The sequence below is a fragment of the Mirounga angustirostris genome, unplaced genomic scaffold (genome assembly GCF_029215605.1).
Source record: "Mirounga angustirostris isolate CCGP_5_RB_7025 unplaced genomic scaffold, mMirAng1.0.hap1 SCAF_5, whole genome shotgun sequence".
Lineage (NCBI taxonomy): Eukaryota > Metazoa > Chordata > Mammalia > Carnivora > Phocidae > Mirounga > Mirounga angustirostris.
This window is the reverse complement of record NW_026991713.1, coordinates 101,030,856-101,058,149: the sequence shown is the minus strand read 5'-3', so window position 1 is coordinate 101,058,149 and position 27,294 is coordinate 101,030,856. Positions and strand designations below refer to the sequence as shown.

At 38.1% G+C, this 27,294-nt stretch overlaps 1 protein-coding gene across 1 annotated transcript in view; it reads left to right on the top strand.

Moving 5' to 3' along the window:
• Positions 1-27,294, top strand: part of RAD52 (RAD52 homolog, DNA repair protein) — a 69,969-nt gene that overhangs the window by 17,306 nt on the left and 25,369 nt on the right. Inside the window, exons 7-17 of the mRNA XM_064591730.1 lie at positions 2,790-2,872; positions 7,311-7,401; positions 11,353-11,505; positions 12,075-12,207; positions 13,333-13,395; positions 14,397-14,509; positions 15,950-16,105; positions 16,654-16,805; positions 17,461-17,587; positions 17,681-17,754; positions 18,593-18,679. Coding sequence (XP_064447800.1) covers positions 2,790-2,872; positions 7,311-7,401; positions 11,353-11,505; positions 12,075-12,207; positions 13,333-13,395; positions 14,397-14,509; positions 15,950-16,105; positions 16,654-16,805; positions 17,461-17,587; positions 17,681-17,754; positions 18,593-18,679 — 1,232 coding nt within the window. The remainder of the gene's footprint in view (positions 1-2,789; positions 2,873-7,310; positions 7,402-11,352; positions 11,506-12,074; positions 12,208-13,332; positions 13,396-14,396; positions 14,510-15,949; positions 16,106-16,653; positions 16,806-17,460; positions 17,588-17,680; positions 17,755-18,592; positions 18,680-27,294) is intronic.

Genomic DNA, 27,294 nt, shown 5'->3' with positions numbered 1-27,294 from the left:
GAATTTTATAATAGCAATACAAAGTGAAATAGTCCCCTATTTCAAAGACACACTAATAAATTTATGAAAATTTATGTATAATATATAAATACATAAAAATTTGGGGCGCCTGGGTGGCTCAGTCAGTTAAGCGTCCGTCTTCGGCTCAGGTCATGATTCCAGGATGCTGGGATCGAGCCCTACATTGGGCTCCCTGCTCAGTGGGGAGTTTGCTTCTGCCTCTGCCTTGCCCCTCCTCCCACTTGTGTGCTTTCTCTCTCCCCTTCTCAAATAAATAAATAAAATCTTAAAAATATATATATATACAAATTTAGTATACAATTAAAAATTGCCTTAAATGAGTCTCATATTTTCTCAGTTTGCCAGTCTAAAATGAATAATGTCCATTTTAAGTGGTTCCTGTTGCATTCTCAGCTCTTCGGTTTTTACCCTGGGTTCTCTATGGTCTTTATGATTGATTACCTTGAGAGAAAAAAACTGGTATACAATTAAAGAATATCAGTTGATCTGGATCAGGACTTTATCCCAGAATTTGCATGTAACCCCAGTATTTTAAGTTTTTTTGTGGAATAAAACCTGAGATGAGATTTTAACATCCAGGAATATTATTTTTTATTTTTATTTTTTTTAAAGATTTTATTTATTTGACAGAGAGAGCACAAGCAGGGGGAGCGGCAGGCAGAGGGAGAAGCAGGCTCCCCATATGGGACTCGATCCCAGGACCCTGAGATCATGACCTGAGCCAAAGGCAGACGCTTAACTGACTGAGCCACCCAGGCGCCCCAGAATATTCTTTATATAGCTAGAGTCATCTTCTTTTGTCTACTTATTTTCAAAACAGAACCAGTGTAGGGACACTGTGTGATATTGGAGGGGTGGGATTAGCTGTGGTTACTATTTTATGTTTCTTAATTTTTTCCATTAAGCAAAATATATATCAAAATATGAAGTACATTGCCTTATAATTTCTTATAAGTTTCAAGTGGTTTGGCTACAAATTTAATTTGCATTATTTATTAAGCCCATCTGTGTAGATCCTTGAATAAACAATTTAGTGGGCTAAAACTATTAGTGTCCATTGTAGAATTACTATATTACATTTGCTCTTCCAACTTTTTTTTTTTAAAGATTTTATTTATTTATTTGACAGAGGGAGACACGGCGAGAGAGGGAACACAAGCAGGGGGAGTGGGAGAGGGAGAAGCAGGCTTCCCACCGAGCAGGGAGCCCGACGCGGGGCTCAATCCCAGGACCCTGGGATCATGACCTGCGCCGAAGGCAGACGCTTAACGACTGAGCCACCCAAGGCACCCCTAACTTGTATATTCTTGATATGCTAAGTGTTTTCAACAAAACTGTATATTTTGCCTGTTGATTCTTTTTGCATCTAAATTTCTGTCTTAAAGACAATATTTTTTGTCTTCTGAGGAAATTAGAAATTGCTCTATTTACTCACTTACATCTTTTTAGTAGGGAAGTTTAACCAAAGGGGAGAGATTTTAAGAAAGCTTTGTAATAATTCTCTGTAGTTCATTCTAAGTATTTTACTCTCCTTCCAAACTTTCACTTTCTTTTTTTTTTTTATTTGAGACAGAGAGAATGAGAGAGAGAGAGCACATGAGAGGGGGGAGGGTCAGAGGCAGAAGCAGGCTCCCTGCCGAGCAGGGAGCCTGATGCGGGACTCGATCCAGGGACTCCAGGATCATGACCTGAGCCGAAGGCAGTCGCTTAACCAACTGAGCCACCCAGGCGCCCCCAAACTTTCACTTTCTTAATGATGTCATTACTGACATATATCATCTGAGGGCAAGTAATAACAGTTGCTAGAGGAGGAGGCTACATGAAAAGTGAAATAATCTCTTTTAAGGTTTACCCTTTTTTTAAAAAAAAAGCCAGTGCCAGTTCTTATGCTAGGTTTAAGGCAATGTATTTCATGGTGTGCATCCCTGACCAGTTGTATCAGGATAATTTAGAGTGGTTGTTAAAAATGGAAACTCCTGGGGCAACCTGGGTGGCTCAGTTGGTTAAGCGTCTGCCTTCGGCTCAGGTCATGATCCCAGGGTCCTGGGATCGAGCCCTGCATCGGGATCCCTGCTCAGCTGGGAGTCTGCTTCTCCCTCTCTCTGCCTACCACTCCCCCTGCTTGTACTTTCAATCTCTCTGTCAAATAAAGAAATAAAATCTTTAACTGCAAACTCCTGGGCCTTTTCCTAAATCTACCAACCAGAAATTCTGGGCCATGGCCTGGGAACTTGCATTACTACATTTCTCAAGTGATTTTTAGGCACGGTGGAGTTTGAGAATGATTGGTGTAAATTTCTCTTGTTAGATATTATAGAAGAGGGAAATAATTTTTCATTTTAAAGATTTTTTTTTAAATTTATTTGAGACAGAGAGAACGAGAGAGAGAGAGCACATGAGAGGGGAGAGGGTCAGAGGCAGAAGCAGGCTCCCTGCCGAGCAGGGAGCCCGATGCGGGACTCGATCCCGGGACTCCGGGATCATGACCTGAGCCGAAGGCAATCGCTTAACCAATGAGCCACCCAGGCGCCCCAAGTTTTCATTTTAATTGGAAGGTATAAAGATGTCATTTTAATGTGAGTCATTTATTCCTTGAACATGGTCTAGAAATCCAGAAGATGTACTTTCTGTTACTTCACTATGAATGTATGTATGTAATACTTAAATATATTATTTTTTTTCTCTACTTTCTTACCTCTGAATAATAAGGTGGTTGGAATTTTATGAATCTATGAAATATATAAACATTTCTTTTTTTTCTTCTTTAGTCCGCTTCCGGACAACAACGGGGCTTGATTCTGCAGTAGATCCTGTCCAGATGAAAAATGTCACCTTTGAACATGTTAAAGGAGTAAGTTAAAAAATTTACCCTACTCTCTATTATCTAATTATGTAAGGCCAGTATTTGATTTTAAAGGTGTAAAATAGAAAATAAATATATATTTGTCTCTACCTCCAGTTCCAGGCGCTAAAACTCTTGTAATTCCCTAAGTGACAAGAGCATTGGGTGCATCTTTGGTTCTATAGTTTGGTCTTTGATCCTGATGTCTAACACAGGGCTTCTAAGTCCCTAGGAATTTCCTGGGTGATAGCACTGTCTTTTGTACTGAGGCCACTCTGGGTGGGCTTCTGAATCGGGGCTGGACACTAGAACAGACCAAGCCATGATTAGAACCTTGGACCTTTTAGCTTCACCGCATATTCTCCAGACCTCTTTTAGATACTGGGATAGAATAAATAAATCTCTGCTGTCATGGATTTTTAGTTCTAACAGAAACTAGACCATGATATTGTATATAAGGAAATACTAGAGTATGTTCAAAAGTGATGGGAGAAAGACGGAGCAGCATAAAGAGGATTGGGAGTTTTGAGAGAAAGGTCACAGTTTTAAATGGGGATGGATTCAGTGTATGATTGACTGAGAAGGTGACATTTCAGTGAAGATTTGAAGATGATGGGGTAAACCATGCATGTATCTTTTTTTATAAGATTTTATTTTATTTTTTTAAAGATTTTATTTATTTATTTGAGAGAGAGAATGAGAGAGAGAGAGAGAGAGAGAGCACATGAGAGGGGGGAGGGTCAGAGGGAGAAGCAGACTCCCCACTGAGCAGGGAGCCCGATGCGGGACTCGATCCTGGGACTCCAGGATCATGACCTGAGCCGAAGGCAGTCGCCCAACCAACTGAGCCACCCAGGCGCCCTATAAGATTTTATTTTTAAGTAATCTGTACACCCAATGTGAGGCTCGAACTTACAACCCTGTGATCAAGAATCACATGCTTTACTGACTGAGGCAGCCAGGTGTGCCTAAACCATGCATGTATTTGAGCAAAGAACACTTCTAGCCAGAGAAAGAGAGAAAAAGATCCTGAAGAGTTAATGTGCCTGACTTGTTTGCCGACCAATAAAAAGGCCACTTTAATATAGAATAGAATGAGAGCTCTTCCTTTTTCCACACTCTTCCCTATCTATGCATAAATATTTTTCACAACCTCGACCATTAGGGAATTAAGTATCAGGGGTCACTATGATAGTTTTATACCAAGTATTCCTTCCCTTCCCTTTGCAATTTAAACAGCTGTGAACCCTCTTGGAGTTGCAGAAAGAGAATAATTGGGGAAGAGGTTAGTGCAGTGAGTATTTGAAAACTTGACTCATTAGTGCAGAGGGCTCTTCCCATTTTGTTTAAGATGTGCAGTCAGCCTGCTCTACATTGAACCTGTGCTGAGATTATGGTCAGCAAGGCATTCTTACTTTCTCCCTGCAATGTATATACTTCAGTTACTCAATATACTACACTTCTTTTGGAATGAGTCCAGTTCTGATTACGAAGCTAAAGAAGACATGCTGATAATACTAGAAATGGGGACATCACAAAGTTTTTAGATTGTCACAGTTTCCTGTGCTAATCTAAACAAATATAATTACTGTTATAATTTTATATTGCTCTCATTGCTATAAAATCTAAATTTATGTACACCAAAGTAATTTATAACATTTACTAAAATAGGTATGCCAGTAGGTGGTACCTGTGATCAGTTTTACCAAATCTTAAAGAGCTAGTATAGGAATGTCATTTCCTTGCCTAGAATTTCTGGTTATGTAGGAATAATTTTATATATAGCTGCCATAAAAATACTAATAAGGGCTTTTATAACTTTATTCATTGCCTTGTTCCCTAAACTCTATTTTCCTGTATAGATTTTATATACCTCAATTGGTAATTTTCCTGACACAGAGTTTGGGCAGAGAAAATGTAGTTTGATTAGTAGGTGACAGCTAATTTGTTTTCCTTTTCCTCCAATGGAAAGTTATTTGTTACCTTGACCAAATGTACTTTGGCCTTCTTTTAGTATATGGGTATCTTTGAATGTTTAAAAAGCTTATTTTAATAGATAAAGAGCCAAATCTCTTTTATATGTATATACATATATATTTTTAAAGATTTTTATTTATTTGAGAGAGAGAGCAAGCACGAGTGGGGGAGGGGCAGAGGGAGAGGGAGAAGCTGAATCCCGCTGAGCAGGGAGCCCAATGTGGGGTTCGATCCCAGGAGCCACCCAGGTGCCCCCCAAATCTCTTTATAAACATAAATTTTATTGAAGCTTAGCATTCACACAAAACTGCACAAATCACAAATCTATACCTTAATAAATTTTCACACAGTGAACTCAGTATATTATTGGCACCCAGCTCAGGAAATAAAATATTACCAGAAACTTCCTAGTGTCCCTTTTTCCCACTGCAAGCATAATCATTGTTCTGTCTCATAACATACATTAATTTGGCCTGCTTTTGAATTTTACATAGTGTATATGGCTTCTTTCACTCAACATGATGTTTGTGAGATCCATCCATGTTTTTACATAAAGTTGTACTTCATTCATTCCCATTGCATAGTATTCTATGAATATCACAATATTGTATATTCCACATTAGGTAGAAATTGGGTTGTTCCTAGTTTTGGCCTAAAGAGTGCTATTGTGAATTTTTTTTACGTTTCTTGGTGAACATATGTACGCATTTCTCCTTAGGAGTGGACAGAGCTTTACTTACAACTGTTAACTTTACAAACATTTTATTAAGTTTTAATAATGTAATCAATAACTTTCAAAGACTATTCTAAGCCTAATTTTAAAAACTGTTTACTCTTTAATGATTGTATACTTCCTAGAAATCGTCCTAGAAAATTATCTAGGAATCTAAGAGAGTCATGAGTTTAATTCTAGATTTTAATAATGCCCTTCAGCCCAGAGATGTTTCATGTTTTAGTACACTTCTTGTCAGGTAGTTTCTTTTTAACCCTGACCAATGTACTTGAGTTCTTTTTTTCCCACTGAGAACTATTTAAAGTTGTCTAATGTAGGGTTGCAAATTGGCTACAAATGTATGATTAGGCCAGTGTAATTCAAAATAAATACATGAAAGTACACACATAAATGTGCTTTTAATTTAAATTGATAGCTAACATTTTTAATGTCTGTTTTTTTCTTGAAAAATTGAAGTCTAGAACACTAGGTCTATATTCTGTGGTAGAGCCAAGTCATGGTGGTTTGTCCTCTCTAAGGGTCTTTGCTTTCCAGTTCAGCATACTGCCACCACTGTTATTTTATATCTGGTCTTCTGCACTCATCTTTGATATCATTCTGGCTCTAGGTACTTGTATTTGTTACTTCTGGTTGTATGCTAACTAATTTCTGATAGGCAGCTTTTTTTTTTTTTTTAAGATTTTTATTTATTTGAGAGAGAGAGATCATAGAGGGAGAGGGAGAAGCAGATCTGCCACTGAGTGGAGGGCCTGATATCCAGGGACCCTGAGATTATGACCTGAGCCGAAAGCAGACGCTTAACCAACTGAGCCGCCCAGGCACCCCTGATAGGCAGCTTTCTTAATCTTATATCAGAGTTTTTAAAGTTGAGCTAATACTCTACATGCCATCTTTCTTGACCAGATTGGGCTTTATTCTTGCGAGAGACCTTAATTCTACATGGTTTTTGTATTTGGGGGATTAAATCTTTTGAACATTTTTTGCCAGAACCATTTACAAAGCAGTATCCGTGCACTTTGGCTTAATTTTAGTCTCCACCCTTTGGCATTTGTAAGGAACTAAGTCATTTATAATCTAGTGGTAATTCCTTATAATGAAAATAATCTAATAATTAATCATAAATTAATGTTATAACTTAAACACAGACTCCCTTTTCATTGATATGTATTAAGCTCACATAATTTGCCCTTGAAGCTTATAAACCAGGTCAAAAGTTCTGGATTTGAAACTTGGTAGGTGAGTCTTTCTGTTGATACCAAATGCCGCTGACACATTCAACTAGAGTTGTGAATATAAGTCCTTGTTAACTGGGGGAAGCACTACTTGAAAATGTAAGAAGTTGGGGCACCTGGCTGGCTCAGTCATTAAGCGTCTGCCTTCGGCTCAGGTCAGGATCCCAGAGTCCTGGGATCGAGCCCCGCATCGGGCTCCCTGCTCTGCGGGAGACCTGCTTCCCCCTCTCCCACTCCCCCTGCTTGTGTTCCCTCTCTCGCTGTGTCTCTTTCTGTCAAATAAATAAATAAAATCTTAAAAAAAAATGTAAGAAGTTAATGTTTTTTGTTGAGATATGTAAGGAGACCGCATAATTGGCAAAAAGAGTTGGGTGAAATCCCTTTTGTGTGTGCATTTATAAGGGAGCCTTCAAGTTAATTTCCAGTTAAATTTACTATTTTCAAAGAGGAGGCCTTGATAATCTAATCATTACTTAAAATTGTTTGATAAATTATATCACTTTAGGTGGAGGAAGCTAAACAAGAATTACAGGAGGTTGTTGAATTCCTGAAAAATCCACAAAAATTTACCGTGCTTGGAGGTAAACTTCCAAAAGGTAAGATATCTTCCCTTTACCATGACTTGACGTCAAAAAAATACTGTAATCCATTACTAATTTAATCTTTACCAATTTAAAAGCTTAAAGTTTAGTTCTTAATTGCTATTTTACAAATAAGTCTTCATTCTGAACGTTGTATAACCTTTTTTGAGGGGAAGGGGATTTTGAGTTTTGTTAACAATTTCAGTTGTGAGAATAGTGCAGAGAACTCTCTGTACTCTTAACAAAACTCAATAGTTTTTTAGCACTTTGTCCCATTTGCTCACTTTCTTTACATAAATGTATTTTTTTTTTAAGATTTTCTTTATTTGACAGAGAGAGACACAGCGAGAGAGGGAACACAAGCAGGGGAGTGGGAGAGGGAGAAGCAGGCTTCCTACTGAGCAGGGAGCCCGATGTGGGGCTCGATCCTAGGATCCTGGGATCATGACCTGAGCTGAAGGCAGATGCCTAACGACTGAGCCACCCAGGCGCTGCTACATAAATGTATTTTTAAACTGTTTAAGAGTAAATTGTAGATATCATGCTCCTTTAACCCCAAATACCTCATTATGTATTTCCTATAAATAAGAAATTCTATTATGGCAATATATGTTAAGAAAAAAAAAAGAAGAAGAAGAAGGTAGCGGGAGGGGAAGAATGAAGCGGGGGAAATCGGAGGGGTAGACGAACCATGAGAGACGATAGACTCTGAAAAACAAACTGAGGGTTCTAGAGGGGAGGGGGGTGGGAGGATGGGTTAGCCTGGTGGTGGGTATTGAGGAGGGCACATTCTGCATGGAGCACTGGGTGTTGTGCACAAACAATGAATCATGGAACACTTCATCTAAAACTAATGATGTAATGTATGGGGATTAACATAAGAATAAAATTAAAAAAAAAAAAAGAAATTCTATTATGTAACTCCAACATAGTTATTAAAATGAGGAAATTTAACATGGTTTCAGAACTATGATGAAATTCAGTTATATTCAAATTTCTGCATTTCTCTTAATAATATCTTTTGTAGTGGGGTCCTCCCATCCCCCACCCCCAACCCCAGGTTTAGACTCAATCCAGGTTTACACATTTAGATTTTTCTTTAATCTTTTTTTTTAAATCAATTTGTTTTAGAGAAAGAGAGAGAGAGGTAGAGCAGGTGGGGGGAGGAGCAGAGGGAGAGAGAGAATCCTCAAGCAGACTCCCTCCTGAGTGCAGAGCAGCCATGGGGCTCAATCCCAGGAGCCTGAGAGCATGACCTGAGCCAGAATCAAGGGTTGGCTGCCTAACCTACTGAGCCACCCAGGCACCCTTAGATTTTTCTTTTAACCTGAAAAAATTCCTCAGCCTGCCCGTCTGTCTTTCTGTCTGTCTGTCTAGCTAGCTAGCTATCTGTCCATTTACTTATGTGAGAGAGTGAGCACACATGCAAGCACAGGAGTTGGTCTGGGGGAGGGCAGGAGGAGAGAGAATCTAAAGCAGACACTGAGTGTGGAGCCCCACGTGGGGCTCAGTCTTAACGACCTTATCGTGATCTGAGCCGAAGTCGGATGTTTAACTGACTGAGCCACCCAGGCTCACCTCCTCAGCCTTTTCTTATGGGAGTGTGTGTGGATCTTTCATGACCTTAAAAATTGTGCAGAATACATACTAATTTGTGGAATGTTCCTCGGTTTGCCTTTGTCTCATGTTTTCTCACAGTTAATATGATTTTTAATGACTCTTGTGATTTATAATAAGAAATATATATTTAGTGTTAGTCCCATTCTTGTAGTTTCATGGTGATGACAGCAATAGATTTGTCTTCTGTTGTGTTGATGAGGCGACTTTTAGAACACACCTAAGGTTAGGAGCTGGTTGCCAGGAGAATCAGCCATGTGATTAGAGGGCTGGAACTTTCAGTCTTACCCTCCTGACTAGGAGGGGAGAGTGGCTGGAGGCTGAGTCAGTCATGCCTATGTAATGAGGCCTCCACTAAAACCCAAAAGGATAGGATTCAGAGAGCTTCTAGGTTGGTGAACATGTGGAGATGTGGGAAGAGTGGCATATCCAGAGAGGGCATAGCAGCTCAGCAATCCTTTTCCCTTTCCTTGCCCTATGCATCTCTTCCATCTGACTGACTGTTCCTGAATTGTATCCTTCTATAATAAACCAGTAATCGAGTAAGTAGAATGTTTCTCTGAGTTCTTTGAGCTATTCTAGCAAATTAATCAAATCCAAGAAAGGGGTCCCTGGAACCTCCTGTCTATGATATGTCAGTCAGAAGCACAGGTAACAACCTGGTCTTGCAGATGACATGGTGAGGGTTGGGGATAGAGGCCGTCTTTTGGGACCAAGTCCTTAACTTACAGTATTTGATGCTATCTCCAGGTAGGTAGCATGAGAATTGAGTTGAATATTAAGATGCCCATCTGGTGTTGGAGAACTGTTTGTGGGTGTGAGGGAAAACCGTATGCTGGAACTGGGTACAAGATTGTAATGACTTTGTGGTGTCCTTGTACCGTAGGATTGTACTATACTTTAACCACTTATATTAAACTTTTATGGTTTCCAATGTTTTGCTCTTAAAATTAGCAATGTGAGGGCTGGGCAAAATGGGTGAAGGGGAAAGGGAGAAACGTGCTTCCAGTTGTCGAATGGGTAAGTCAGAGGAATAAAAGGCATAGGAAATATAGTCAGTGATACTGTAATAGTATTGTATGGTGACAGATGGTAGCTACACTTGTGGTGAGCACAGCATAATGTATAAACTTGTCAAATCACTATGTTGTACATCTGAAATTAATGTAACTGTGTATCAACTAAAACAGTTTTTAATTAAAATAATAAAATCAGCACTGTGATAATCATCTTAATATCTCAAGGCTTTGCCCACATGCTTAATTATCTCCTTAGAATAAATTCTATATTTACTCATTTATTTATTTTTTTATTATTCTAGATTCCAATTCTAGAAATGGAATTGGTGAGTTAAAGGGGGGACTCATATTTAAGGTTTGTTTTTATGCTGCCCACTATCTCTACTGACAGTGTTCAGCAGTATATAAAAATGTTTGCATGAATCTCTGCTAATTTGGGATTCATTTATTAAAGTCAATACTATAACATCATAAAGAACACGTTTAAAGTCATAAAGTAGTTACACTTTTTCTAATCACAAGGGATATTTTATAAAATTGTGGGAAAATTCTCAGGTACCAAAATAGATCCTACAGAAATTGATATGATGATTTAAACCAGCTAAGAGTAACAATAACATGGCAATACAAGAGGATAGTCTTAAGGGTATTTTTCAGCAACTTTCCTTTAAAAAGAGTTTTATGTTAAAATATAGCATTAATACAGTTTTTTTTTTTACATGAAAAATGAAAAGTTGTGGAAACCAGAGAATTCTGTTATTCCCACTTATGAAAAACATACTGCTGTTAGGAAGATTTTCAAACATATGGAATAGTTACAAAGCTGTAGACATTAATTACTTTATACATCTAAATACTTTGCTGTGTATCACCTAAGACTAAGGACATTATCCTAAAGAGAATAATTTATCCTACCAAATAAAACTAAATACTATTTCCTTAATATCTTGTACTCCAATATTTTTTCAAATTTGCATCAGATGTCCCTAGAATTTCTTAAATGTTTTTTATGGAAGAGCATCAAGTCAAGGGTTCATGTGTCACATTTGGTTGTTTAATCTCTTAATCTGTGTTTATGTGAGTTTTATCTTGTTTAGTGATAAATAAGTTTATTATATTCCATTCGCTCAAGATAGAAATGGTAGAGAAAAATTAGTTTTGAAGATCCTGAAGTGAATCATTAGTAGAGACGTATGTTTTGTTTCAAAATATTGGTCATGTGCCTTCAACCTCAAAACTATATATACATTAATTAATAACTTTTATAGGTTCACATCAGGGTTTATTTTTATTTTTTAATTTGACCCATTCTATTTATTTTTTCTTTTAGGAATACTTTTAGTTGGACCACCAGGGACAGGGAAGACACTTCTTGCTCGAGCTGTGGCTGGAGAAGCTGATGTTCCTTTTTATTATGCTTCTGGATCAGAATTTGATGAAATGTTTGTGGGTGTGGGAGCCAGCCGTATCAGAAATCTATTTAGTATGTTTTAATGTATCTTTCATATAATACGAAATTTTGTTAATTTAAGGGAAAGAGGGCTTCTTACCTTTTATTTCCTACTTGATTATGACTGATAGCTGACCTAGCCATTGTGGGGTTTTGGTTTTAGGTAATTTAATGTGTGAGCTAAAACAGAACCGTGCTTTTTCCCCAAATAGAAGAGCTAGAAGTGTTAGATGAGGTTGGGGCCTGTTGAAAAGCTGGGTTTTTTTTGTTGTTGTTGTTATCCTTTTTATCTTATTCATCAATTCAATAGCATGTAATTAAAGAATAATTAGCCTCCAGTCTGATTGTATATGGTTTGTACAGTGGAAGAATGAATACTTAGTTTTTATTATATATCATTTTCTATGGTACAGTTTTTTTTCCCGAGGCTACTGTTCTTATGTCAGTTTTAAAAGAAAGAAAGATCTCCTTTTGTGTATTTTCTCCTTAATGAATGTCTTCTGTTGGCTTTTGACAGGCTTACAGGTTTTTAATACTTACATGATTTTGTTCAAAAAGTATTGATTTCATTAAACTTACTTGAATCTTTTCTCTTTTCCTAGGGGAAGCAAAAGCAAATGCTCCCTGTGTTATATTTATTGATGAATTAGATTCTGTTGGTGGGAAGCGAATTGAGTCTCCAATGCACCCATATTCAAGGCAGACTATAAATCAACTTCTTGCTGAAATGGATGGGTAATTGAATCGTCCTCTGTCTTTGGTATATGGTGATATATTTGGTAACATTCGAGAAATAGCGGGGTGTCTGGCTGGCTCAGTCAGTGGAGCATGCAGCTCTTGATCTCGTAGTTGTGTGTTTGAGCCCCACATGGGGTATAGAGATTTCTTAAAAATAAAATCTTAAAGAGAAAGAAATAGAAAAAAATGTAGGCAACAGAGTAGTCCCTGTGCAAGAAGTCAAGGCAAGCTGTATTCTCTGTATTGTGTTCTTTGCATTACTAATGGAGTGATTGACATATCAACTCTTCTTAATTGGTGATCTCTATACCTTTTTTCATTAATTGTATGATGACAGGAAAGTGATGATTCCAGTTGAGAATACTAGTCTATTTGGAGATGTAAAGAGTGTATGCTGGTTCCTACACAATTTGTGACTAGGTATTAGTGTTGTGGTAGATTAAAAGTTTGTATCAGTTTTTATAATATAAAGAGCAAGATGTGGGATTGCTTTGAAAGAAGGAAAAACTTCTTAAAACCATATAAGACATTTTGGAACCAAACAGGAAGTCTAGGAGGAAATAATTTGAATTGGTAAACTTGAGAATAATTTTTCACAAATGAGTCAGGTACCCAAGCCTTTTCTTTTTTTTTTTTTTTAAGATTTTATTTATTTATTTGACAGAGAGAGACACACCCAGAGAAGGAACACAAGCAGGGGGAGTGGGAGAGGGAGAAGCAGGCTCCCTGCCAAGCAGGAAGCCCGATGCGGGGCTCGATCCCAGGACCCTGAGATCATGACCTGAGCCGAAGGCAGACGCTTAACGACTGAGCCACCCAGGCACCCCTACCCAAGCCTTTCCTGTCAGGTCATGTCTTCCTAAGTAGAACAAATACCGTGAAGGCATGTAATCATAGATGACTTTGTGACTTATTATTAGCATTTTTATTGAAGTGTACTGGCCTAATAACATTTGTTCCTTTTAAAAAATAATAGAGATGTCTTATCACTTTGGGTATAAAAAAGATCAGTCCCTCTTTTTTGCTGTTACTAAGTTTAATGATAAACAGTTTTGTGTAGAGCATTTCTATATGTGTACTCTTAATATTCAGTGAAACGTTACTTTTTTTCTTTTTTAATAGTTTTAAACCCAATGAAAGAGTTATCATAATAGGAGCCACAAACTTCCCAGAGGCATTAGATAAGTACGTATTAAAAGACTTTTTTGACAAGTACTGATGCATACTGAACCATGGATGAACTTTAAAAGAGAAAGAAGCTCATCACAAAACATCACATATGATTCTTTTTATATGAAATGTCCAGAATAAGCAAATCGGTGGCAACAGAAAGTAGATTAGTGGTTGCCAGAGGGTGGGAAGAATGGAGACTAGTGACTGTTGGTGGCTGTGGGGTTTCTTTTGGGGTGGGGGAATAAAAATATTCTTGAGTTAGATTGTTGATAATTGCACAACTTTGAATATATTAAAAACCACTCGATTATCTACTTGAGATTCTGTGATACGTGATTTAAATTTCAGTAAAGTCATTAATCTTCTGACAACTTTATATCACAGAATTTGGGGGTGGTGGAGAGCATTTTTAAAATAAAATTTATTAGAGTTTTAAATTTTTGATTTTATCATAGAAGTTACTCATATTTTAATTTGATCTAACAGTTTTATCTTTGCCTAAGTCTGTAGTTTAACATTCTGTACTTACAGCAGTTGTGATAGGAAGCTATCACAGTGTAGCTCTCATAATAGACTGCTCTAGAATTATTTTTCCTTGAGTGACTGGCTTGCGTGTTTTTGTTTTTGAGGGTTGTGTATTACCTCTCTCTGTCAACCTTTGTTCTGCCTTCTGGTTATTGAAACTGTTACTTGAGTCCTGTTTTACAAGGAGTTATCTGAATATTTATGTTCAAAACTCCAATCTAGGGTGAAATAGGTGATGGGGATTAGGGAGTGCACCTGTTGTGATGAGCACTGGGTGATGTGTGGAATTGTTGAATCACTATATTGTATACCTGAAACTAATACAGCACTGTATATTAACTGTCCTGGAATTAAAATAAAAACCAAAACTCCAGTCTCACCTCTGGTTGCCATTATCCTTCCATCTTGACTTTAGAGTGTCAGTCCTATTTAATTTGACCTTCAGTGTGCTCAGATTATTAATTTATATTTTCTTCTTCTCCCTTTAGTGCCTTAATACGTCCTGGTCGTTTTGACATGCAGGTTACAGTTCCAAGACCAGATGTAAAAGGTCGAACAGAAATTTTGAAATGGTATCTCAATAAAATAAAGTTTGATCAGTGTAAGTCTGATTCCAGTAATAAACTTTATTATTATCTCTATAAAATGGTAATATTTCATTCTGCCCTGTTTGTGGTTACTTGACAAATGTCTCAAAAGACCAGTTTTTTATATGTCCTTTTTTTCTCTCCATTTATATGTCCTTTTTTAAAAGATTTTATTTATTTATCTGACAGAGAGAGACACAGCGAGAGAGGGAACACAAGCAGGGGGAGTGGGAGAGGGAGAAGCAGGCTTCCCGCCGAGCAGGGAGCCCAATGTGGGGCTCAATCCCAGGACCCTGGGATCATGACCTGAGCCAAAGGCAGACGCTTAACAACTGAGCCACCCAGGCGCCCCTTATATGTCCTTTTTAAAAAGTTTATTTCTTGGGGCACCTGGGTGGCTCAGTCTGTTAAGCAGCTGCCTTTGGCTCAGGTCGTAATCCCAGGGTCCTGGGATTGAGCCCTGAATAGGATTTTCTGCTCAGCAGGGGAGTCTGATTCTCCATTTCCCGCTGCCCCTGTTCATGTTCTCTTTCTCACTCACTCTCTCAAATAAATAAATAAAATCTTAAAAAAAAAAAAAGACTGTTTTCTTTAGATTACTTAGATAAATAATACTTGAAGATAAATATATATATAACTGTTTTTAAGATGAATGTAATAGTAGAAAAAACACATATAATCACTTTGGGCCCAAAAGAAGCAAACTGTAAAACAAAACACACGAAAATATTATGGACCCACTTAAGTAATAAATGCAGCTATTAAGCTGCAGTATTTTCAAAGATAGGTGAATCAATTTGTAAAACCAGATATGTTTCTTATAATGGGAGCTTTTATAAATGTACATAAAATACTGAATACTTATGTATAAAGTATTTCAAGATGAAATTCAGAAAACAAAATGTCTTTTTTTTTTTTTAAAGATTTTATTTATTTATTTGACAGAGAGAGACAGCAAGAGCAGGAACACAAGCAGGGGGAGTGGGAGAGGGAGAAGCAGGCCTCCCGCTGAGCAGGGAGTCCGATGTGGGGCTCGATCCCATGACCCTGGGATCATGACCTGAGCCAAAGGCAGACGCTTAACGACCGAGCCACCCAGGTGCCCCAATAAACTGTTGTCTGAGTATACATTTTCAGTTTGTGCTTAGGCTAGTAACAATTTAGGTTATAATTTGAAGGTTTATAAATCAAGTCTGGCAACTCTGAATTTCTTTGTTTTTTTTTTTCCACAAAGTTCTTTAAGAACTTCTGTGATTTGTCCCACTGGTAGTTTTAATGATATATTTAATGGCACATTTGGCTTTTTCCTCTAGAAAAATAAGTTTATTTTATAGTTACAGTGAAATAAATATTTTAAGTTCTAGTTCAGGATAGCTGTTTTCTTTTTTCTTTTGGAATGCGAGTTGTTTCTGAAGAGTTGTTCTGGAATTTTAATATTGTGTTTGTCTGTGTAGCTGTTGATCCAGAAATTATAGCTCGAGGTACTGTTGGCTTTTCTGGAGCAGAGTTGGAGAATCTTGTGAACCAGGCTGCATTAAAGGCAGCTGTGGATGGAAAAGAAACAGTTACCATGAAGGAACTAGAGTTTTCCAAAGATAAAATTCTAATGGGTAGGTTTTCTCTCCCCTTTTTTCTTTTTCCCTGTCTTAACACTGTTCATTATGTTAAAGAATAAATTCTTTTTGAGAAAAAGGTTATAAAAAAGAAAGGTACAGGAGTAAGAAAACACATACTCAAAAATAGCCACACAATTGGGCCTCTTACAGAACAAATATAGTTTGTATGATTATACTCTTTGGGGGCAGGGGTGCCCATGTGTTTCCTCTTGTCTGATATTGCTGATAAAAGAATAATTTTACTAATTTTCAGTATTTGATTTTAAATCTTGAATTGGCTTCAGAACAGGTTAGTTATGACATTTCTTCTTTAAATTTATTTTCTGGAAATAGAATTAAACTTTTTCCTTGTTGATAGTAAGGAGTAAGATGACAGCTCTTACAATTTTGGTTGTCATTTGTCAAGTTATTGTGGTTTAAAATATTTGTTAATGATATTAAGTCATGTCACCCTAAGAATTACTTAAAGGCAAGTGGGTTTCATTCATCTAAATATACTTTCCTAACAGAATAATTTTATTCAGTTAAATTTTTATCCTTAGGGCCTGAACGTAGAAGTGTGGAAATTGATAACAAAAACAAAACCATCACAGCATATCATGAATCTGGTCATGCTATTATTGCATATTATACTAAAGATGCAATGCCTATCAACAAAGCTACAATCATGCCACGAGGGCCAACACTTGGACATGTAAGTATCTTGTAGTTTTTTTTTCTTTTCTTTCAAGTAACACTCTCCAAAAACTTACGTAGGAAATTATTGATGAAAATAATTAAAAAGAAAATTCAACTAATTCCTAAGTTTGCTGAGAACTTTCTTCTTTAACCTTCTGAACCATTGTGAAATCAGAGATACTGGTGAAACATCTGCTAATAAAGAATACTAATATTTCAAATATTATATATTTACATTATGAAATTTAAATCTGGAATGACAACAAAGTATCATTCTTAAATAGGTAATTGCTCTTTTCCCTCCACAAAGAAACTATGTCAGTGGTTCCATAGTTTTTCTAAGATTTTTCTTATCGAGTACAAGTTTCATTTTCATACCTTTCTAATGATAGACATTTTAAGCATTTTTGTGCACCTGGGTATAAGTCCATCCTCTTGCAGCATCATATACGCATTACATATAAAATGAACTTTTGCCTTATAAAGAATTTTTCTTATTTTGTATATTGCCAGTTTTGTCATTAGTCGCCTGAGACCATCTCTACTCAATTTTTTTGAGCTGTCAGCATCATGATATTAAGTACTATAGCAAGAGCCAAATGATAATTCTGATTATTAATATAGGTATTTCAAACTGTGTCTGAAGTTTTTCTTTGTTTTCAATTGTCTAGGTGTCCCTTTTGCCTGAGAATGACAGATGGAATGAAACTAGAGCTCAGTTGCTTGCACAGATGGACGTTAGTATGGGAGGAAGAGTAGCTGAGGAGCTTATATTTGGAACTGACCATATCACAACAGGTTGGCTGTAAAGAATGGCTTTAGTTCAAATTGTGCTTGCTGATTTAAAAATACTTTAAAAAATTGAGTTCTATGTATATTTTAAAATTTTAGGTGCTTCCAGTGATTTTGATAATGCAACTAAAATAGCAAAGCGGATGGTTACCAAATTTGGAATGAGTGAAAAGGTAATAGCTAATTTTAACCCTTCCTCATGTATCAAATGATGATTTGCCAAGGTCTGTTTATGAGAGAGGGTTCTTTTTTTTTTTTTTTAAGATTTTATTTGAGAGAGAGCGAGCGAGAGAGAGAGAAAGCACGAGACGGGGGAGGGTCAGAGGGAGCAGGGAACCCGATGCAGGACTTCAGTCCCGGGACTCTGGGACCATGACCTGAGCCGAAGGCAGTCGCTTAAATAACTGAGCTACCCAGGCGCCCTATGAGAGAGGGTTCTCATTATAAATTGGTAACACTTACTTCCCCCCCGCCCGTCTCATTTCAAGTAGATTTGTCACAGCTTATTCTAAACTAAACTGTTTTTGTTTTTTGAGTAATAACATATAGTATTCACTTTCCATTCTGGCTGCTTGGACAATAACAGTATCTCATGAGTTAAGCAAATGATAAGATATTCTATTTTCTGTTCTTATGACATAAAACACCTATTTGCTGAGCTTGCTTACTTTACCCTTTCCACATATTTCACTCTCCTACATTATCACTGTGGCTTCATGAATCATTTCTAATACATTACATTGTGGATTTCTGGATTTGGAATAGCTGCAAAGGTTTTCGAAGAAGGTACTCAGAGCCATACTTATTATTTTAAATTTTTTCTCTTATATTTTTAATTTTAGTCTTATACTTTCAGAAGAATGATGAAATTTCTTTGCCCTCAAGGGTGTTTTTATATTGAATTTCTTCCTTGTCCCCATGATGTTTCCTTAAGTATAGGATAGTACTTCCTCTGTTACATTTATTAGTGGTTTAGGGTTTTTCTGTTCAATTTCTTTTCGTTTGTTTTAGCTTGGAGTTATGACCTACAGTGATACTGGGAAACTGAGTCCAGAAACTCAATCTGCTATTGAACAAGAAATTAGAATCCTTCTAAGGGTAATGATCATATTTTTATATGCTTATTTATTTGTCTGGTCATAATGTGCCTCAATAGTTAGGTACTACCAGAAGATAATGGTTATCCCCTGTTTAGAAATGTCAGTATGTATAATAAAGAGAGTAAGTGCACCATTGAAACCATGATTTCAATATGTTGTTTGGGAGCCTCTGGTCATGGACTGAATATTTTATTCTGGCTATAGGCTAGGAACAGTTAATATCAGTAATTATAAGTATTCTACTTAAGCTGTAAAACCATAGAGTTGTTAGAATAAGGGGTATTGATTATTTGAGTCTTTATTGGTTTTTCACTCTGACATAGATTTTATTCAACAAATATTATTTGCTTTGTGCCTAGCTGCCTGCATGTGCTGAGAATGAAGCACAAAGTTCTTTGAAAACAAAAGTCTTTTTGATTGCAGTGTGCAGTACAGAATATGTGAGCATAGACTCAGTGAGATCAGTTGGTAGTTACTGTGGAGTCTCCTCATGGTACAGCAGATGCTTGGATTAGGGCAGTGAGTGTAGAAATTGAGAAAATGCGTTCAAGAGATACTGATCTAGTGGAATCAAAATGCCTTTTTGATGTTTGGGTGAGAGAGCAGCTAAATTAAATACAAAGCTGTTTCTGCCTCATGCAGCTGTATAGTTGTGTGTGCCATTTACTGAGAAAACACTGATGATGGCCTAAGGTGGGGAAGTATGTAGATTATGAGCTGAATTTTATACATATTGAATTTGAGGTGTCTTTTTTTTTAAATTTTATTTGTTTATTTGAGAGAGAGAACGAGAGAGCGAGCATGAGTGGGGTGGGTGAGGGGCAGAGGGAGAAGCAGACTGCCTGCTGAGCAGGGATTCTGACGTGGGTTTTGATCTCTGGACTCTGGGATCATGACCTGAGCTGAAGGCAGACGCTTAACCAACTGAGCCACCCAGGTGCTCCTGAATTTGAGGTGTCTTAGTGAAGATTTCAAGTTGAGGGAGCTACGTGGACCTGGTGCTTAGTGCAGAGGTTCGATATGTGCATTCCATTTGGATGTGCATGAAGGCAGGTCTTGGAATGGAAAAGACAGAGCTAAATTCCAGAAAGTCTAGTGAATGAGAACTGTAATTAGGGTAGTAGATTGCAAAATCAAGGCTGTTGAATAGGGCTACAGTCAGATGGTGTAAACTTCAAAGGAATCGTGCTTTATGGAAGAGGGTAGCATAGTAATGGTCTGTCAGCGGTGAGGGGAACAAAGAGTTCACCTCTTTACCCTGAAATGTCTGGGATAAGAATCAATAGCTGCCACTTGAGGGCTCAGGAGTCTCCCCCAGGAGGGCGAGGTTTTCATTAACTTAAGGAGGTAGAAAATGGTTTAAAGTCATTAAGTATATGAAAAGTTTATATAATGGAAAGGTTTAGAAGGTGTTTCAGAAGAGGAATTCTCTCTGCCTTCCTTCCCTGAATCTTCATTCTCTTTCCTTTACTATTTATGTTGAGTAAATCTATACTCTAGTATTCTTAGGGCATTGGAAATACTCTTTCTTTGCTCTAGTACTTTTCTGAAATGTTAAGATTGGGAAGGCTGTAGGTAGTGGCCGGCTGTTCTACCCTCTGAACCTAAGTCATGATTCTTTATTCATGGAGGGTAGCATGTGCTTACAGCTGAATAGTTTTATCATTCTTTTTCCAGCCAACGGTGTATGAGAATTCCAGTAGCTTCACATCCTTGCCAATTTTGGTGCTGTAGTCTTTATTTTTAGCTATTCTGGAGGGTATGGAGGGGTATGTCATTATGGTTTTAATTTTAGTCCTTGATTACTAATGATGTTGAACACTTTCTGGGCTTGTTGACATTTGGATATCTTCCTTTAAGCGCCTGCCCAGATTTTTGACTACTTAAAATTGGGGTTCTTGTCTTTATTATTGAGTTGCAGGAGTTATATCTTTTTTATATCCTGGATATCAGTGTTTTATGGTTGCGTATCCATTTTCATAGAGTGCTCTTTGATAAGCAAAGTATTACATTTTGGTGTAGTCATATTTATCTTTTTTTTTTTTTTTTATTGTCACTGCTTTCTGAGTCTTGTCTAAGAAATCTTGACCACCTCTAGGATGTGAAGATATAGTTCTATATTTTCTTCTAGAAATTTTATGGTTGTAGCTTTTATATTTAGGCCTATGATCCATCTCTAGTTTTTGTGAATTGTGTGAAAAATACTTTCTGGAAAATATAAAATTTTTTCCCCATATGGATATCCAGTTGTCCCATCATTTGTTGAAAATGCCATTGCATTACATTTGTATCTTTGCAATTCAGATTGCCATTCAGATGACTGTATAAATGGTGGTTAGTTTCTGGGCTTTTTTTTCCTATTCCACTGATCTTTTTTTTTTTTTTTTTAAAGATTTTGTTTATTTGACAGAGAGAGACACAGCGAGAGCAGGAACACAAGCAGGGGGAGTGGGAGAGGGAGAAGCAGGCTTCCCGCGGAGCGGGGAGCCTGATGCAGGGCTCGATCCCAGGACCCTGGGCTCATGACCTGAGCCGAAGGCAGACGCCTAACTTCTGAAGCACCCAGGCGCCCCTCATTTTTTTTTTATTAAAGATTTATTTATCTTAGAGAGAGTGCGTGTAAGAGTAGGGGGAGGGGCAGAAGGAGAGGGAGAGGGAGAGAGTCTCCAGTAGACTCTCCGCTGAGCACAGAGCTCAATGCAGGGCTTGATCCCACAACCCCAAGACCTTGACCCTGAAACCTGACCTGAGCCAAAACCAAGAGTTGGTCACCTAACCAACTGAGCCACCCAGGTGCCCCACCACTGATCAATTCTTATGTCAGTTTTAGTTACTTTTTTATTTATTTATTTTTTAAATTATTAACATATAATGTATTATTTGCTTCAGTGATAGTTTTAATTACTTAAATTTTAATTATTGTAGCTTTATAGTAAGTCATGAAGTCACATAGTGTAGGTCCTACAACTTTGTTGTTTTTCAAGATTGATTTGGACAGTCTAGTTCCTTTGCATTTCCATATCAGTATTAGAATCATTTTATCAATTTCTTTTTTTTTTAAAGATTTTATTTATTTATTTGACAGAGAGACACACAACGAGAGAGGGAACACAAGCAGGGGGAGTGGAAGAGGGAGAAGCAGGCTTCCCGCTGAGCAGGGAGCCTGATGCGGGGCTCAATCCCAGGACCCTGGGATCATGACCTGAGCTGAAGGCAGACACTTAATGATTGAGCCACTCAGGCGCCCCCATTTTATCAATTTCTATGAAAAAGTCTGTTATGGTTATGACTGGGATGACATTTAATCTTTACATCAATTTGGGAAAAATTAACATTTCAATGGTATTGACTCTTAAAATCTATGAGCATGGTATATCTCCCTTTTTACTAAGTCTTAGTTGCTTTTAGTACTGTTTGTAGTTTTCAGTGGGGAGATCTTATACATCTTTCATTAAATTTATTCCTAAGTATGCCTTTTTAACTCTATTGTAAGATGGAGTCATCATTTTTATTGTTATTTTGTATATAATGTGCCATTTTTCTTTGTTTCCCAGATTTTCTCTTTATTTTTGTTTTCAGCAGTTTGCCTGCAATGTGTCTAGGTGTGATTTTCTTTGTGTTTATCCTGCTTGAGGTTTTCTGACCTTAAATCTAAAAAATTTATTCCTGTCACCCAATTTAGGAAATTTCAAGTCATTAAATTTTTTTGTTGTTGTTTTTGTTTTCCATTCTCTTTAACCTCTTCTTTTGGGACTTCAATTATATTTGTGTTAGCTGTTTTTATATTATTCCACAGGATCCTGAGACTCTTTCATTATTTTCAGTCTGTCTTTTTCTCCTCTTCAGATTATATAATTTCTATTGCACTATCTTCAAGTTCACTGACTCTTTTTTATCTTTAATTTTGTATTTTGTGAACAGGATTGATAGATGATTTACGAGATTCCGTGTTCAAGAACAGTTCCTATTCTTTTGTAAGTGTAGTGAGTATGGTTTCTTTACTAGAAGGCAAAAAGCCAAAAAAGGGGACATGGTTGTATGTCCTTTGACTTCTAAATTTTCTCTTGTCTTATAGGGTCTATACTCTGCGCTCTCCGCCCTTCACAGCACAGTTTCAAAAGGCAGCTCATTCCTTTTTGCCATCTTCTCCCCAGAAACATGGGCTTTCAAATACTGCCTCCTTGTGTTGTGTATACACTTTTTTCCTGGACTGCTCTGACCTACCAGAACTCCCTGTCAGTATCTGCATACTTAGTGTGGGGTTTTTTTCCCCAGGAGCAATTTAGGTCCATCTTAGGCTCTCCATCCTACTCCTCTCTCTCTCCTATGCATTTCTCTTCCCATCTATGTCCCGCCTTACTCTCCTTGAAGAGTTAGGATGTGTGTTTGAGAAATATCTCCACCAGAAGTTGATGTTTTTCTAATTCCAGGCAGTTTGAAGCTTGCAGTATTTTCAGTCTTCTAATTATATTACAAGATATGGGATATTTGTGGTTTTATTTGTTTCTCTTTTTGGTCTGCATTAGATGTATTGGGATATTTGGATTTATGTAGCTACCATATCTGTGGCTATGCAGGAAGTCTTTCCTAACATTTTATTTTGAAACATTTGAAGCCTTTGGAAAAGTTATACAAGGGATGCCTGCATATCCTTCACCTAGATTTATAAATTTGTTACTTTGCTTTATCTTCCTCTCCTCCTCTTTGCGCACACACACACATTTTATTAGTTGAATGATTTGAGAGTAAGTTGCAGAAAACATGACAATTCACTCATACTACTTCCTCATATATAAGAACGAGATCATTCTCTTACATAACTGTGACGCAAGTTTAACAACAATGCAATACCATTGAATAATATGCCGTCCATCGTCAGAATCACCTCTGTCCCAGACTATCCTTTACAGCTTTTTTTTCTGATCTAAAATCCTCTCAAGGACCACACTGTAGTTGTTGTTGTGCATTGTGTGTCTTTAGTCTCTTGATCTAGAAGAGTTCACTTGCTTTATTTTTTGAGACATTGACATGGTTTGAGTCCAAGCCTTGTAGATTTCAACTTATTTATTTCCTCTTGATTAGAGTCATGATTAAATTAGTAGGAATACTCCCTAAGTGATGTTTTGACCTTTTCCGTGTATCCATCAGGAAGCTTATCATGGGACTATTACTGGTGACATTATGTTTGATTACCTGATTAAGGTAGCATCTGTTAGATTTCTCCATTGTAAAGGTATCTTTTGCTCCCCCTACATTTTTCTTCAAATGTAAGTAGCTTATCTGAGAGAAGAGTCCAGGATGGACTGGTAGAGGAGAGGGGAGTGAGACAGGAAAGAAAAGGCAGTCATCAGAGGGTGAGGGTGCATGGTCAAGCCAGTTACCACCAGTGGGCAACCAAACCTAATTTCACTGGGGAACTCGAGCCAATGTAGAACTCACAGCTCAGTGTTATCTCACAAAATGGGTAAGAGATCTAGGGTCTCCCATCAGTCAGTGTTGGAGGGCTGCTCCCAAGGGCATCGGTTCTCTGGCTCTTCCAACTTACCATGAACAGGTACAAAATGGGCCCTAGATGCCAAAAAAGGCCCTCAGATAAAGAGATACATATGTTGGCGTTCGGCGGTTAGGCCAGGGTGCACGTTTGTGGTAAGAGCTGAAGGGAGAGTTGGCAGAGCATCCATGGTATCTCTATATCTGGGGACCCCAGAACCTAGACTTGAGGCAAAACCTTATGTGCTATGATTTCTTCAGGAAGCAGAAGTAAGGGAGAGGGAGATTGAGGAGAGAAGGAAGAGTAAGTCCGTTCAAGGGTACATTTCCAAGCTGGCCACCCCTTGGTAACAAGTACAACTGACTGCTTGATCTCCTAACGCTGTCTCTCAGGAGCGTGTATGAAGTTCCGTATCCCAGGACAACCCCCCCAAAGAAAGTAGGGAGAAGAATTTACCCCTCAGCTTCTGTATCTCATTGGTAAAAGGTTTGCTGCATGGTATATTCCCTCCCTCAGACTTCCAGGTTGTGCATGTGTGGGCATCAGGTGGGTCCCACAGGTTCTCACACCTTCAAGGTGAGAGGGAAGCTAGGGGTGGGAGAGAGGCATCCAGCATGAGCAGGAAGTAAGGGACCAGTGGTGGTGCCTCTGTGCATTCAGTTAGAACTCATGCATATTTGGTCTACCTCATGGCAACCGGGGTAGAAAAAGTGGTCAGGGGCCTCAGAGACAGGCAAGGCCAAGAAGATTTGAGCTGCTGCGTAAGATACGCCTGATAAATTTGGATTCTACTTTTGTTTAGCAAGTATGCACATACATACACACACACATAAAATATACACACATAAACTCAATCACATATAAAAAAAGACAGTTATCTGTTACTGGTGGTGATCCAGTCAAATTTTACTTCCGTATTTTTTGATATATGTGTAAAGCTTTCTACAATAAAGATATTTTAATTTTATAATAGGAAAATGGTTGTAGACAGTTTTAGAAAGGAAGGCAGTCAACTTTTTCTCAAAGTAGTAACTGGCAGGGAAAAAAAAGAATGATTCCGTGTTTTACTTTATGGGCAGAGATGAAGTTGTCCTTTTCTGTGATAAAAGGTTGACTTCTAAGATACTGTTTAGAAAAGTAGCAAGTTGCTTTTTTATTTTATTTTTTTTAGGATTTTATTTATTTATTTGACAGAGAGAGACACAGCAAGAGAGGGAACACAAGCAGGGGGAGTGGGAGAGGGAGAAGCAGGCTTCCCGCCGAGCAGGGAGCCCGATGTGGGGCTCGATCCCAGAACCCTGGGATCATGACCTGAGCCAAAGGCAGATGCTTAACGACTGAGCCACCCACGCGCCCCAGCAAGTTGCTTTTTAAGTGTGAGAAGTGTAACTCTTGCTTTATAAAATCAGTTTCTAAAGAATTAAAAAATATACTTTGTCTCTGTATCCTACACTATGTACTTCATCCTCCATCCATTCATTCATTTAATCACTCACCAAAGACTTCCCTCCCTGACCCCTTACTAGGAACAAGGTACCATGCTACTCACTGGGGGGCCAAGAAGAATCCAAGAATCTTCTGCCTTCTAGGGGCTCACACTGGAGGGGGGAAAACGGATGCAGAAGAGACAGTATTCACCAAATGCTTTCTTACATTTCCTAGCCTCCATTGCAATTAAGTTGGAGCCTTGTCACAAGTTCTGTCCGGTGAACTGTGACCACAAGTGATGCATATCACTTCTGGCCTAAGGCAGCTATGAACTGGTGTGACTTTAACAACTTTCTCCCCTTGCAGTGATGACCTTGGAGGTCACATGTGCTGAGATGACACAGCCACGGGATGGGCAGGGCCCCAGACTGGGTTAGATCCTGCCTGAAGGAGATATAAACCTTGATTGTGTTGTTATTCTCCCTCCTTTTTTTTATTGTGGCAAAATATACATAACTTAAATTTTTAACCATTTTAACCATTTTTAAGTGTGCAACTCAGTGGCATTAGGTACAGTCCCAGTGTATACCCTTTTATTTTTAACAAATAAGTGAACAAGTGCTCATTTGAAACTTTGTGAGTCTCCCCCACAACTTTTTAGTACCCAGTGATGATTTTTGCTGGATACTGTTATTATCACATAATTTTATTTTATTTTTTAAAGATTTTATTTATTTGAGAAAGAGAGTGAGTGAGCGAGCGCGAGCGGGGGGAGGAGCAGAGGGAGAGGGAGAAGCAGACACCCCGCTGAGCAGGGAGCCCGATGCAGGGCTCGATCCCAGGACCCTGGGATCATGACCTGAGCCAAAGGCAGACGCCCAACCAACTGAGCCACCCAGTGCCCCTTATCACATCATTTTAATACGACACATTTATGAGGTTGATTTTACTAATATTCCCTTTTACAGATGAGGAAATTGGAGCACAGAAAGTTTAAGTAATTGCCCAACTTAAATAATGTATTATGTATTAGGTGGGGTGGGATATTGAACCACGTCTGACTGTAACGTTCAAAGCATGCTTTATAGCAGGGGTTGGCACACTATGGCCTGTGGCCCAAATCTGCCACCTCTTTTTGTGATAAAGTTTTATTGGGACACAACCACACCCATTTGTTTACATATTATCTTTGGCTCAGAGGCCCAAGTTGTATAGTTGTGACAGAGACCACGTAGCCTGCAAAACCTAAGATATTTACTATCTGGCACTTTAAAGAAAAGGTTTGCTGACCTCTGCTTTATATAACAGGTCTTTAAATTTTTTATTCTAATTTTTATTAAAATAATACATGTACATATTGGAAAGTGAAATAGTGCTAAAAGTTTTATTTGGAAAAAGATCCCTGCTACACTATTCTCCACCCCAGTCCCACCCGTCGGAGACAGATCCGCTGCATTCTTTTCTTTCTTTTTAAGTAGGGACTTGAACTCATGACTCTGAGATCAAGAGCTGAGCTGAGATCAAGAGTCGGACACAACCAACTGAGCCACCTGGGGGGAGGGGGAAGGGTAGAGGAGAAGCAGACTCCTGGATGAGCAGGGAGCCTGATGTGGGACTTGGTATCAGGACCTGAGTTGAGGCAGACGCTTAACTGACTGAGCCACCCAGGCACTCTCCCCACTTTGTTCTTTTAA